The sequence below is a fragment of the Triticum aestivum genome, chromosome 4A (assembly GCF_018294505.1).
Source record: "Triticum aestivum cultivar Chinese Spring chromosome 4A, IWGSC CS RefSeq v2.1, whole genome shotgun sequence".
Classification (NCBI taxonomy): domain Eukaryota; kingdom Viridiplantae; phylum Streptophyta; class Magnoliopsida; order Poales; family Poaceae; genus Triticum; species Triticum aestivum.
The window spans coordinates 714,897,840-714,913,060 of NC_057803.1; the positions used below are offsets into that span (position 1 = coordinate 714,897,840).

A 15,221-nucleotide genomic window follows, 5' to 3' on the forward strand; every position below is an offset into this window, starting at 1 on the left:
ATTGCAGCTTATGAGCTAATTAATTTCGTGGTGGACGTAACGACTGGCTAAAGAATTGAGGCTAGAGAGTAGCCGGAGTTACCGCCGGCCGCCGAACCTAGCTAGGAGCCAGGCCTGCCAAACCTACGACGACGAGCGACCATTGCAGCCGGCCAATTAATCGCACTTGATGATCATCGCCAACCACAACCATGTGCCTTCCTTCAATGGAGGCGCCCGTAGCTGCAGCATCGCATCTTCAGTGGTTTCTTCACCTCCTACAAATAGAGGGAGAGGGAGGGGATGGATGCACCTGAATCAGAACCACACGCACCTCGTCGCGACTGAACAGCGCATACGATCCCAGCCCGGTCTGACGTACTCACCGGAGGAGAGATCAGACTCAGAGTGACATGGCGACGGCCACCGTTCGCCTCTCCACCGGCCGGCTGCTGGCGCTGGCCGTGGTGCTGTGCGCGGTCATGGCGGGCGAGTCCGCCAAGGCGAGGTACATCTCGTTCGACGCTCTGAGGGCCGGCCATCCCCTCGTACATGGTGGCGGTGCCCCGGCGCCGGCCCCTGTAAGCGCCGGAGGGAACAAGGCCCCGGCCGCCCTCGAGGTTGCCGCCATGGGTGAGACTGCTGCCGCGGCAGCGGCCCGGCTGATGGAAGGTGGCGCCATCGTCCTCCGTCACCAGCTCCACGCTTAGCTGCATGCCCTGCTCCTCACTTGTCCTTGATGCTGCTACTACTACTTCGCTGTACGTACGTACTCCTATAAGTAAATAAAAGTCCACCCTGGTTGTGGCGTGTCAATGTGTGTTACCAATGCAAGTGAGAGGGAAAGGTTCACGATCGACCGCATTGCGGATCCAAGCTTGTTAATTATGAATGATGTAGGTGTAATCCTCATGTCTACATACGTGACCGTTATACAACCTCTTCAGCCTTGAACTGTCACGCCGAACAGAGAAACAGAGAGAGTGCAGGCCACTTCAAACTACTTCACTTGTGTCTTTAGCGAGGCGTGAACCTATGGCACAAAGAGCAAAACAAAATGCGCCTAGTGCCGCTGGGCTGTGTAAAACATGCCCCGCCTTCGGAGTTCTTGCAGTTCTAGTACTTCGGGTCTTTGCTTGGAGGTCGTTGAGCTCCTGCAAGTACTTCTGAATAAACATGTGTGTGGACAACGGACTTTGCATCTCATGCTCATGGATGGCCTTTCTCCTAGCCCACCAAATAGCCCACAACGTAAAAAGAACCGAGATGAATTTGTCCCTGCTGAGAGTGCTGCACAAACCAAACAGCCTTGTCTCCAAAAAAAAAACAAAAAAAAAAAACAAACAAACAGCCACAACCTTGGATAGGTAGTCTCGTCGCCATAGATTGGAAGAAGAGAATCATCGTCGCGCAAGGACCATACACTCTTGGACATATTACAGTCCAATAAAGCATGTCGCCATGAATCCACAGCCGCTTGACAGATTGGGCACGTCGCCTCAACTTCATATGTCTTCGAAGCCGCCCCTGACCCGTTGGCAGTGACGCCCGCTCATGTCAAGTTTATTCGGTTGACATGAGACAGTAGGGTGTCTCGGTTCAGGCAGCCGCCAGATTGGCCCGGCACAACGCGGTCTCAGGCCTTTAGCCTTTTTTTTTCTTTTTCTTTATTTGATTTTTGCATTCTAATATTGTTTTATTTCCTTTTTCCCGTTTGCTTGTATTTCAGAATATTCTGATTATATCTATCATAAAAATCACTGTATATAATTTTTCTGAAAGATGTTAATCGTGCATTGGAGGAACGCTAAATGTGTATAGAAAAATATTTCTAATGCATACAAAAATGGTATAATGTTTATGAAAAAATAGACATCAAAACATAATATATATATATATATATATATATATATATATATATAAATTAGTACTAATCATGTATTTGAAAGAAGTTAAACATGTATATAAAAATGTTTCCTATGTATAAAAAAATTGTACAATGTTTATGGGAAAAGTAGACATCAAAAGCATTTTTTTAAAGTATTAATCTTGCATTTGGATATGATAAACATGTATATAGAAAATGTTTCCACTGTATACAAAAAATGTTCAATGTGTATGAAAAATGTAGACATAAAAAATATATCTTTTCAAAAATGTTAAATGTATATAAACATTTTTTCATAAAATAAACAAAACATCTCCAATGTGAATGGAAAAAGTAGACGTAAAAAATGTATGTTAAACATATGTATATATAATGTTTCCTGATGTATAAAAAAAGCAGACACGAAAAAATATAAGTTTTGAAAACTTTAATCATTTGGAGAATGTTAAACGTCTATATAAAAAATGTTCCAAGTATACCAAAAATTGGTCAAGTATTTGGAAAATGTTAACGTGTATACCAAAAAGGTTCCTAATGCATAGAAAAAATGTTGAATGTGTATGTAAAATATTTGACATCAAAATAAAGAAAAGCAAAAGACTAAGAAAGAAACAAAGAAAAACAAGAACAAACCAGTAAATGTCAAGAAAGAAACAAAGAAAAATAATTAAAAATACAAAACCAAAAAAATCAGTGAAAAAACAAAGAAAAAATGGTCCAAACCAATACGTTGAACCGAGCGAGCAAACGACCTGAGCTAACAGGCCGGCACTATATGCTCGCACACATGGATGCTATTCTAGCTCTAAGCAAGACTAGTAAGGTACACGTGCATTGCACACATGAGATTTGACAACCAAATTATGAATAAATACCACATTATAGCATGTAAGCTTTGAGCCATATATGCAAGATGTAGATGTTCGTTTAATTCTTATAGTTCATCTCATTCAAAATCAATTAGTTTTATAAAAAGCTAATCTATTTTAAGATTCATGGAATTGTGTGTCGTAAAGTATAAAGTAAAAACAAATAATGGCAATTCATGTAGAAAAAATTTGGGCAATTATGATACTGAAGATTGTAGAACAAAGGAGAAGTGCTTGTGTTTTGAGGTTTATGTATTATGCTTAAGTTCAACCATGGAGCCTTTTAGATTGTACATGTGGCAAAATCTGGTGGAATGTAGATGATATCCAACGGCCAGTAGTGCTCGTATTTGCCATCTCTGCACCGTCAGATTGACTTCATCCAACGACCATCTTTCAAAGTTATTCGCACACTATATAGGGGTATAGATATAGCATTCCCGTTGTGTACGTACACAGGCTTCACTCACGTCGAGCCCCTGTGGGTCGGGGCACCAGTTCATCCTGCTCGCATCCACCATTCCACTGCTCGGTCGGCTCTGTTCTAGAAAAATAATGTCTCAAAACAAAATGGGACCGAGGTGTGTACGTGGGAACAAGAAAGGAGGTTTTCTTTTCGTCGGTTTTGTTTAAATTAAGAATATTAAAAAATGTAAAAATGTAGGAAATTTCAAAAAAATGTTTATAAACTTGAAAAATGTTCACTAATTTGAATTTTTTTTACAAATTCAAAAACTGTTCGTGTACTCAAAAAATGTTTGCAAAGTTTTTACACAAATGTATACAGATTAAAAAAGTGTGCATGAATTTAGAAAATGTTCGCAAATTCAAAAAATGTGCAAAAATCTAAAAAATATTTGCAAATTTATAGAGTAATCGCAAATTTGGAAATACACAAACTAAGTAATGTTTGTGGAGTCAAAAAATATTTTTTATTTTTTAAAAAAACTTCATGTACTTGGGAAATGTTCATGATTTAAAACAAATATCCATGAATTAAAAAAGCTTCCTGCACTTGGAAAAACTTTGGCCTGGGTCCTTGGCTCATCTGGTCTCTTATGACTTGGAACTTGCTCTTATACTTTTCTGGATTTAACAAGTACAAAATATTTATTTTACCTTCAAACATAAACACCGAAAACAGGAAATAACTCTGGGCATAGTTGTCGTTCTAGCAGTACCTTGTATCCTCATCCATCCCGCTATGGACGCCTTCTTCACCCCGTCATAGGCCCTTGGGTATACGGAAGCTGTGTGGCTCCCTTTAAGGAAACCTGGGGTGGTACAACTATGAAAATCGGGGCTCTAATACAAACACTAGTACCTTGCCTTTATGGGGAAATAGGACTCAAAGATGGAAGTCTTGTAGGGGAATGTGGCAGAGCCCACTTCCCTCGACACACCGTTCCTTGGAGGGGTTGTTGCCTCTGCCACTTAGTTTTGTTAAGTGAGAGTAGTTGTGAGTACATTCCGAGTGCATGACATTTTATCGCCTAGTGGTCCTCGACAAAAGAACAAGACCGCCTTGAGATGATAGGCAGGAGGGGGAGAAATGATCGTTCTTGGTTCATGAGTCCATGGTGGACTAGGAAGGAGGGGATGATGCATGGTCCATTGTGGATTAGCTCAATCATTTGCTTGAGCTTGATTGGGCCTTCATTTCCCCGCACTATTAGGAAAAACCTTATACACAGGAGTTCACCAGTAGCGCTGTTTAGAAGGCAGCGCTGCTACTAATTATCAGTAGCGCTTGGGAAGAAAAAGCGTTGCTACTATGCACATAGCAGTAGCGTTGTAGTTATAAAACCCGCTACTACTATAATTGCCAGACCGTTGCCGGCAGGCTAGGTATACTAGTAGCGCTCATACGTAAAAAGCGCTACTGCTATTGTACTTAGTAGTAGCACTTTCCTGCAACCAGCGCTACTGCTAACTTCAGTCCCCTCTAGGACCCAAGTTTGGTCCCACCTCGCTCCGTGAACAGAATGTTTACCACCTTAAATATGGTGCCTCTCAAACTATCACAACCACTCGGTCTTTATTGTACTCTACGTGTACGATTTGTGGTCGCAATATGAATCCTCACCGGTTCCTAAACCGGTGAAGATTCATACTGACAATTTAGATTCTACACAAAAAGATCAATGATGACCAATGTTTTTTTATGCTTTTTTTACATGCTTAGCCTTAGTAGTAGCGTTGTTTCACTAAAAGCGTTGCTGCTATGATCAATAACAGTAGCGCTGGTTCTATAAAAGCGCTACTACTATTGATCATAGCAGTAGCGGGGGTTGTGAACGAGCGCTACTACTAAGGGCACCTTATCCAACCGGACCGCTCGCGTCCCCACTCTCTTCTCACACCACTCCGCCGCGCGCCATCGCCGCCGTCGCCCACCGTCGCTCACCAGCGCCCCAAGGTCCCTCCCTCCCTCCTCCTCCCTCCGACGGCCCCCTCCTCCTCCTCCCTCCTCCTCCCCTCCCTCCTCCTGCTCTCTCCTCCCTCCCTCTTCCTCCCCCTCCTCCTCCTCCCTCCTCCTCCTCCACCTCTCCTCCTCCTCCTTTCTGTAATAGAAAGTTTTTTAGTAATAGAATTTAGTAATAAAATTTTTAGTAAAAGAAATTAGTAATAGAAATTTTTAGGTACGGAAATGTATGATGCTATATGAGATTTTTTAGTAAATGTAGGTTTTTGAATAGAATTGAAAAAATAAGTAAATGCAGGTCTTTTGAATAGAATAGGAATTTTTAGTAAATTTTCTTCTTTTGAATAAAATAGAAAATTAGTAAATGTAGAGTAGAACCGAAAATTAGAATATTTTTAGTAAATTTAAGTCCTTTTGAATACAATAGATTTCGTTCGATGTCGGCATCAAATAAAATATGGAAAAGCCCATGTCGATGATTAGAACTAGGGTTTATGAGGATATATAGATAGATGGATGGATGGACAGATGTTAGGGCTAGAACTAGGGTACTTTTAGTAAATGTATAGGTCTTTTCAATTTTTAGGGTTAGAACAAGGTATTTTTAGTAAATGTTAGGGCTAGAACTAGGATGTTTTAGACATAGGGTTTCACTAAGTCCTAAGATGAGGATAATAATGTTTTCTATATTTAGTTTTTGTAGAAATCAAGGAGCCCGTGCATCATCCCCGTCACCGACCACCTCCGACCTAGAGGTGAGACCAGCCAAATCCCCATGTCGATGATGATGTAGATGTTTTGATAGTTGTAGTAGAGTAGTAGCTACATGAGTAGCTGTGATAATTTTCATGGAATATGATGGAGATTTAGACATGTGATATGTAGTGTTCTGTAGTGCTAGTGCTTGCCGAAGTGGCCTATGTTTGCAGGGAACACCTCACAGTGGCCTATGTTTTGCCGGAGTGTTGATCCATCTTTGTTCACGCAAATTTCAGGCGCTTGATATGTATTTTGGCAAAGGTCATGCCAGATTTTTCCGTGAATTTTAGCATGCTAGAATATGTAGGAAATATCGAGTACCCCGGATTTGCTAGAAAGAGAATTAAACGACATTTCGAGTTGACTTTAAGTCTGTCGGGGCTCCATACATGACAGAAATGAGTGAGGGAGAGTCTCCACCATATATGAGAGAAGAAGAATGCCGACTGTTGTCATGTGGGTCGCTTCTCCTTCTTCTCCTTGTTCTAGACCTTTGTTATGCACTAGGGGAAGGAGGAGTAGCGACCATCATCGACGGTCAAAAACTCAGTGAGGGAGTGTCCACCATATATGAGAGAGGAAGGAGAATCCCGAAAGACCGATAGTCAACCCGTGATGAATAATAATGATCTAATTTAGTTTTTTAGTACATATATTTAATTTTAGAAGTTTAATCTTTGAATTATGAACATAGGAAATGTCATCGGACGATGAAAGTCTCCCAGAGTGCGACTGGTGCGGCGACGACTGGGGTTTGTGCGACAGGCCTCACCTGGTAGAAGGTCGGGCTTCAACATTAAGCTCCAGGAGACCTACGATGTTGAAATGGTACGCAACGACGACAAGTGTTTTTTCATAATTAAGCACGACTTCTGCTTCTTCAACGTGTAATTTTTGTCTTTTACAATTCAACTAGCTTATCCCATGTCATGCAACACGCTATGTCTTGGAGATGATGGATTTTGAAGATCGAGAAAGTATGGAAATAAAGATAGTTCACCTAAGGACCCATCATGGTTTTGATTTTGCTGTAAATCTATACAATTCGGAGAGCGTATCTCATTTTGGTTACTCGAATTGGGAAGCATTGTGCAAGGCGTATGATTTTCATGAGGGTATGCTTGTCATCCTGGATCTTGGTGATCCTGACATCGATCAAGATAATATGGACATTTGGGTCCTTGTTGGTATGCTTCCAATTCTACCGCTATGTGATTTTCTCAAATATAGTTATTAAGTAATTTATATTGTTTATTTCAAAATGGTTGACAGTTTATTTCCATGGATAGCTTATTTTCATTCTTCAAAGAATGTATGGAAGATGGTAGACATAACCTACTACATCGATGGCGCAGAATTAACTTATCAGGAGAAAGATTATCTCATCTCATTTATTATTGATATTGAGAATTACAATATCAATTATCAAACTCCTGCACATTATGGTCAATACGTGCCACTAGTGCACATGCTGACCTACGGTAACATCCATGGAGATGGCATGGTAAGATTTTTTTACTATTACGACATTCGTGCCTCTTTTGCATAAATTCTTCTAAAGCTAAACTACATTGCTAACTATGATGTTATTACTATGTTTTTCAACAGAAAATCCCGAAGGATTGTGTGACTCATCTCATGCTCCCGAAAGGTCACCTTGATGTTATTAGCTTACAGCTAGGTCTGCCTAGGCTTCACTACTGTTCATACCGGATTTCTAAAACCGATGAAGACATGACAATCAAAGGATGGAAAAATATATGGACAATCGTAGGGAGCTACTTGGAAGCAACATTGAACATTGTGGAAAGCGCAAGAATTGGAGACAGGATAGTCTCCATTCTCCATAATGGAGAGTCAGGGCCTATCTTATTTTATTCTATCTTACCTTAGAGAGGGTAGTTAGGTCCTACCTAACAAACATGGTCATGTGCTAAGAACAATTAAGTACGGTTGGTTAGATGACTATGATGATCATGAGTATGACTTGTTATTATGATAATGAGTAGAAGTTGTATGATGATGATGAGTAGGACTTGTTATTATGATACCAATGATGAGTTATTTATTATTATGATGATGCATGATACTAAGTTGTTATATGAGCATGATGAGTTATTATATATATATATATATATATATATATATATATATATATATATATATATATATTAGTGGGTGAAATGAATATGATCAAGTTTGGATTAGTAGTACTTTCGACATGCACCACATGTTGCCTCCACTTCAATCTAATCCACGTTTATTTCACCACTGTTATATATAATAACTAATCATGGTCATAAAATCATATGATGAAAGTACTGTATATAAAACCTATACAAATACAGCGACAATAAGCTGCATTTCCAAAAATACAGAAAAATTTAGCTGTAACGCTTTTCAGAAGAAACAATACTACTACTTACTATTATCAGCATCGCTTTTCATTACCAAGAGCTACTGCTAACTAGGTATAGTAGTAGCGTTGGAAAACCAGCGCTACTACTACCAGTTAGCTGTAGCGTCTTACTGGTAGCGCTTGTACAAGCGCTACTACTAGCTATAAAACAAGCACTACTACAAAGGTTATCCCTAGTAGTGGCGGGCTTGATTGAGCCTTCATCTCTTGACTTTTGATTTCAGCTTCGCATTTCATTTGACTTTTGAAGCATGGTTAGTCTCTTGGACTTTCATTGACTTGACTTGAATTTTACTATTTGTGAGGCGTCCGTCACATAGGCCAGGCGGGACTGAGTCAGACATTCGCACAACATGAGCCCCCTTAAACCGTAGCGGTTATGTTAAAGTGTCAAATAATTGAATCTGGATAGTCTTACGTTCCTTCTAACCTTCTCAAGCTGACTTGTAGATGTTTATGCTTCTTCCTAGATTCCTTATGTGTGCTATAATGTCTTCCTGATTATGGGATAGGGGAGACCCCCAATATCTGAAGTGATGGGATCAATGAAGATAGCGCGGAGTAATCATGTCTTTCCTAGTGTTAGGGCAAGGAATAACCTAGGAGGACGGAATGTTCTGGTCCGTAGGGAACCCAAGCCTTCCAAGGCTCTGAGGTAGGCCTAGGCATGGATACTCCAGCTCAATAGTTTGTGTTGAATCCAATGTCGGGCCGGAATCGAGCTTATATTTTCATCCCAAAAGCCCCAAAAAATCAAAACACTAGAAGAGCAAGGTTTAAATAGAAATTAGGGGTAACTATGAATTCATATATCCCAATAATACATTAAGTAAGTAAATACTATTGTTTGTAGTTTTGGGGCTAAGGTCGTACTCGGATGCGGCCCAAAAAATCCCGGCTCAAGGATTACCCAGGCATCCCTCCCTGCACGAACATTTCCTGGATGTTCCTTGACAGAGAAATGGATTTTCCATGTTTGGTGTGGTGAAGGAGAAGGGACAAAAATAGTTGGGAAGGGATAAACAGCTGTACCCACAATTTTCTCAACATCCTAGACATTTTTCCTATTTTCATAGCCTCTGATAGTTTCTAGGAAATTTCTTGGAAGGGAAAAATAAGGAAGATATAACTAGGAGGGGATATAAGGTGCTCACACCATTCCTCATATATTTCTCAACCCTCTAGTATTTTTTCTACCTGCCCCTCAAATTTCCCTTATTTTTATGAATTTTCTTGCATTTTAAAATAGATTTTGTAATCTTTCAAGTTTTTATCAATCTCTGGCTATCTTCTATATTTGATCTGTGTGCCAATGGGACGCTTGGCGACACTGTGGATGTTTGTGGTCGTCTCGCTGCACTCTGGGAAGGGTGGCGAGGCTGTTAGAAGGATGTTGTTGTCAACATCCAGTGGTTTTTTTGCGAGAAAAAAAATCTAGTGGTTATTGGAGAGGAAGAGTCTCTTGTGAAAATCTAGCGGGTCGTTGTTGGCAAAATCCAGAGTAAGAATAATCCTACATCTACGGGTAATCTACACAAACCTACATAACCTGCCTAACAAATTCTTTCACCCCCTGATTTTCAAGGGTGTGGGCCCCTCCCATCCCTTTCCATCCAATCTTAATTCTCCATGTTCTCTGTTACTAAAAACTGCAAGCATGCTGCACTTGCCGGAGATTTCCTACAGGAATTAATTTACGGGTTGACATGGAGGCCAAAGAAAAAGCGATAATTATACCTGGCCATACCTCGGGCCGGGCCTAGCCAAGCCCGACACAAAAATCCAGGCCCGGGCCCGGCCCAGCCCGGCCATCGAGCCTGGTTTTTGGGCCCAAGCCCGGCCCGCACGCGTAAAAGCCCGCCGGGCCTCAGGCCATGGGCTGGTCCCCTTCAGAAAAATGCGAAAACAATGGGCCCGGGCCCGACCTTCGGGCTCAAAATCTAGGCCTGGGACAAGCCCGGGAGCAGCGTCGGGTCGGGCTTTTTCGGGCCGGACTACCCATGGCCAGGACTAGCGATAATGTTTCATCTACGTGAAGCTACGTAATTGTGTACGTAAACTGCCTAAAGAAACCCCCCCCCCCCCTCAGCCCCCCTAATTTAACGAGGGCTGGGCCGCTGCCTCCCTCTATGTCCAATCAATGCCCTTCACGTTGCTCTTTACGTTAAACACGTAACTAAAATTACGTAGGTGTTCGGTGGCAGAAGCGTGAGTCCGCGGGCAGTTTGGTGTTGGCGCTGTGAGGCTCAGCCAAGATGGAGTCTTGGCGAGCAGCGAGCGGCCGGACACTTCTGTTCGGCGTGATGAGCAAGGATGCTTTTCCGATGGTGCAGCCTGGCTTCGTCGAGATGCGGGTCCAGTCATTGCAAGGCTGTCCCTTGGAGTGGGCGATGGCTGTTGTGGGCGGCCTGGACTTGCCGGAGGTGCGGAGAGGCTGCGGTTCCTGTCCAGGCGGGGTCGTTGATGGTGTGGCTAGTGTGCTCCTTGCTGTGCGTCCGGTCGATGGCCCTCGGCTTGGCAGCTACGTCGGCGAAGTGCTGCGGTGGCGGCTGTGTGAAGCTTCTGGGACGGTGTTGCCCAATACTAGATGGTGTGGTGAGGTGCGACGTGCGGATGAAAATCTTGTTCGGCTTCCGTCAGGCCGGCGGCGATGGCACCCGCGGATGCCATTCCCCTCCTTGGAGGCGTCGTTGTGGTGTGCTCGTCACCTCCCTCAGTTGCTTGGAGTTGTGGTTGTCTTCGGGCGAAAGCCTCAATTCGGTTGGATTGACACAATGGTGGCGTCTTCGACGTCGTTCCTCTGCTGGGAGCATTGTGTTTGGAGACATGGACGGCTCCTCGTCGCTCTCCTTCGGTGTTTGCCGCTGTCCTCCTTGATCCTCTACGGCTATGTACGCCCGTCGCTGGTGTGTCCAAGACGGCGTCTTTCTCGGACCGGATCGAGTCCTACCATCCACTTGCCACTTCCTCTTAGGTGATAAGAGTGGATGGTGCGTCGACAAGTGAAGCTATACGGAAGTTGGTGTTCTTCGAAGATGTCCGGCGTCGGTCGAGACGCGGTGTTGAGTTTCGATTAGGATAGGCCATTTGTGTTGTAGCTTGCTTTGCGGTGTTGTGATTGGGTGTGGTGTTGTGCTATGCTCGTTGTTCGCAGCGAGTGTAGTTTCTTGTAACTCTAATTTTGCCTTCTATAAAGCTATGGTACGCCAAGGCGTACTCTCGAAAAAAAATTACATAGGTGTAGCATTACTGAAGAAAATATCACAAGGTCCATTAGTTGGAATAAAGGGGTTACTTTAAATTCATGGAGGAGATTACCCGTAGGAAATTTTCTGTATAGGTGTGAAGCACTATCGCAAAATCCAGGAGAAGTTGTTATCAAAAGGACGCCAAAGTCCAACCAAGATTGCACAGTGCACCGTCACGGAAGAAAAATCACAGTTGATTCAAGGACCAAGTGAACACGATGGGACCAGTTGATCGGTGATTTACAGTCACATGCAGCTGAATAGATACCAGATGATAACTACCCCTTTTTTGCAGAAAGATCTATTATGAAAGTTCATTGAAAATACAAAATATTTCAAACATAATAAAAATTACATTGAGATTTTGAGACCATCAAACGAGTACGAGCCGCCGACACACCGATGTCACCGCTGGACTACCGGAGCCGGCCTGACCTAGTCGATGATAGCTGGAAAATCTTCATGCACGTGTCCCTAAGGACCGTCCTGGAGGCACCGTCGTCGCCATTGAACCCTTGCATAGAACTGAACCACTAGACACCAAATCTCGCCACATGACGAGAAACCCTGACCTCACCGTCCCAAGGAGACGGTAGGAATCTACACCGGAGCTCCACCGATTATGTCCAAACGAACAAACTCAAGGAGGATTGAAGCCCGGAAGACAATCTCGAAGAAGAAGCACCACCATCCATCCGAGTGCGGCACCCCCGAGGACAAAAAAACCCCTAACCTAAACCACTAACCAGACTCTTTACTTAATGTTCTTCACGACCATATATAGATATAAATCACCAAAGCTAGACACACATGCACACACGCGCATGCAACACCGACACGGGAAGAAGACTGTGAACTCTGGTGGGGATCATAAGGATCGATTATTGACTCTTGAGGTTGCGGTTTAAGGCCTCCTAAGGAAGACGTCGGTGAGGACCGTCTGGGACTGCAGTGACGCCTTGAGTATCTTCAGACTCTGACAAACATCATATCCTCCATCAAAATTAATTCAACCGATCGATCTCTACTAATAGTTAGTATAGTACTAGTTTCATACCTCGGTGCGGCCAAAGTGGACAATCCTCTCCTGGAGGTCGCGGGGGTCCCTGATGCGGTGTGCGTTGATCATGGGGATCTCGGAGATGCGAGACATGGGGGTGACCTTGAGGTCGTCCGTGATGGTGTAGGTCACGACGCCCTGCACGACCCCGCGAGAGAAGGACGACGCGCCAGCGGTGAGCAGGAGGAGAAGGCCGCCGCCGGCCCTGGGCGGGAGCAGGGCGTCCCTTGCATCTTCATCGACGATGTAGGTGCCGTCGAGCTCGTCGAGGCTCCGGGACAAGTTGCCGACGCTGCCGATGGGATCCGCGGCGAGCAGCCTGACGACGGTGCCGATGGGGAGGGCGAGGAGGGAGAAGAGGAAGTCCACCACATCCTTGCCCGCCTCCGCGCACACCACGCGCCCGGTGCGGGTGTTCACCAGTAGCTTTATTGTGCGCTGAGTCGCAGGGCGGCTTCTCCTTCCTCCTCCAGGGGTGTCGCTCCTCCTCCTTCCTCCAGAGACCATCTCCATGTCGCACTGGCACTGGAATGCACTACCGGGCATGTAGTGATATTTATATACAAGTAGGAGTACTGGCTAGCTTCGTGCGTAAGGTAGGGGTGAGGAGGGGCTGAGGGCAGGCCACGCCAGGCTTTCGGCCGGTCACGTACGTGTCCTCATGCGCGCGTCTGGGTCGTTTGCTTCTCCACCAGTCACATTCGTCGCTCGACGAAGCGACTCGTTTGAACCGCCGCTCTCGCATGGACGGCTACGTACGCCGACGACCAACCGCTACGCTCGCATGGACGGCTACGTACGCCGACGATCAACCGCTAAGCTCGCATGGACGGCTACGTACGCCGACGACCGGCACCGCACGTATGTCACAACAACGTCCAACCTTGTTAGCTTTCGCCAAGGACTAGACCAACCCACGCGAGTGCTGTGGTGGACGAGACAAAGATTTGCTTTAGCTAGCAAATACTCCCTCTGTAAACTAATATAAGAGCGTTTAGATCACTAAAATAGTAATCTAAACACTCTTATATTAGTTTACGGAGGGAGTACTACACACGCACGCAGGGATCTTGGTGCTCGTGTTCAGACGTGTCCGCGGACAGGCGGGAACAAGATTTTATGCATTACGGCATCTCCAACGTCAACCCGCAAATTTTCTGTCGAATCCGTCCCCGGACAGAGGACCAATCCGCGGACGCGGATGCCGAAGGCCATCATTCAACATTGCTCGCATACATTTTAACCACTTTGAACTAACCGGACGAAATACATGCAAACACGGCGGATTTTATACAAACCAGAAGAAATTTATTATATTTTTGACATTTCTTTTACCTAAAAATGATACCAGGCTAAGATAGAACTAGTCAACGGCCGGCGCCGGTGGATATTCATTCCGACGACATGGATACTCTTGACTAGTCTACACAGCCGGCCGCGGCGGATCTCCGTTGTCTTCCTCATGGCCGACAGCCGTGAGCCCCGGAGGTATATGCTTCAGCGCAAAGGCGGCTCGCTTCCCCACCGCTCATAGGAGTGAAACCGCCGGCTGATGCTTCAGCCTGAGGGGAAGGGTGCCCTACGCTCCACGTATCAGGGTTGGTTTTAGGGTAGGGGGACAACGGTGACCTACCGGAGGGAAAGATACTGGCTGTGTACACCCGACGTCGCCTCGGTGGTGGCCTTCATGCGACCCAAGCGGCGTCGGCCTCCCGTGTTCTACTTCTCGTCGATGATGGCGGCGGGCGCAGATGTGTTGGCCACCGCCTCATCGATGTCCGCGTATTCGACTCCTTTCAGTGCTGGTAGGGTGCGGTTACGCGCACGTCGACGATGGATGGCGCGGTCGCAGGCACGGGAGGAGCGGTCGCAGGCGCGGTACGACACGATGTTGTCCACAGAAGCCATGATACCCTGCCACCGTGCCCCCCCCCCTCGTGTCGGCCTGGAGCAACTCGTCACTCCTCGGTGAGCTGAACAACACACCGACTTGGAGCTTCAGCCTCTGTGAGTTGGCTTACGTCAGCCTGGAGCGTCTATGGAGGTGGAACAGACAGTTGCTTGGCTCGTGACCGGCGGGCTCGACGGGCCACCCAACCGGCTTTTGTGCCGGAGAACTCTTCTTCCTGCTCGCAAGATGCTATGAAGAAAATTGTTCAAGGAGAAAACGGGGAGCAGAGGTGTGATGCGGTTCTTGACCATCATCTGGCATCGTTTAAATAAAGGGCGGACACGAGGAGCCAACCGGCATTGTGTTTATTTTCGGCCAGCTCGCGAACAGACGTGTCACCGGAGTAGGCATCTCGGCAAACGCGTGGGTTTAATGGAGGAAGGTGGGCAATCCACATCCGTTTGAATGTGGCGAGGAGGCGTGTTCAGCCGGGCATGCAGCGGGCGGCGCCCTCGACCGACGCCCCACTTCAATGGCGGAGACAGTCAGAGGTCGCCTCCGCTCTGAACTGGCTTCAATGTGGAGCGGCCGCTCCACATTGGCATGAATGCAAGCAGCTGGTGCCAGGAGGGAACGCACGCCGTGAGGGAGGAGGGGTTTGGGTGGGCCAGGGTGGTCAGAAG

The 15,221-nt window shown here is 45.5% G+C and overlaps 1 protein-coding gene and 1 long non-coding RNA gene across 2 annotated transcripts; one reads left to right on the plus strand and one right to left on the minus strand.

The window, feature by feature from the left end:
• The first annotated feature begins 296 nt into the window (after positions 1–296).
• On the plus strand, positions 297–933 carry LOC123083347 (uncharacterized). Its single transcript, XR_006439277.1, has one exon. It is a non-coding gene; the product is annotated as an uncharacterized lncRNA (long non-coding RNA).
• Positions 934–11,877: 10,944 nt separating this feature from the next.
• LOC123083348 (uncharacterized) lies at positions 11,878–13,159 on the minus strand. The gene is made up of 2 exons (XM_044505411.1): positions 12,645–13,159; positions 11,878–12,563 (listed from the first exon to the last, which is right to left on the minus strand). The coding sequence occupies exons 1-2, from the start codon at positions 13,152–13,154 to the stop codon at positions 12,492–12,494; spliced, it is 582 nt and encodes a 193-aa protein (XP_044361346.1). The 5' UTR covers positions 13,155–13,159; the 3' UTR covers positions 11,878–12,491.
• Positions 13,160–15,221: the final 2,062 nt, after the last annotated feature.

Bases quoted from the DNA above. Each gene is read 5' to 3' on its own strand.
- LOC123083348 (XM_044505411.1), bottom strand. From the start codon at position 13,154: ATGGTCTCTGGAGGAAGGAGGAGGAGCGACACCCCTGGAGGAGGAAGG. The intron at 12,564-12,644 runs GTATGAAACTAG...GATGTTTGTCAG, and splicing joins TCCACTTTGGCCGCACCGAG to AGTCTGAAGATACTCAAGGC.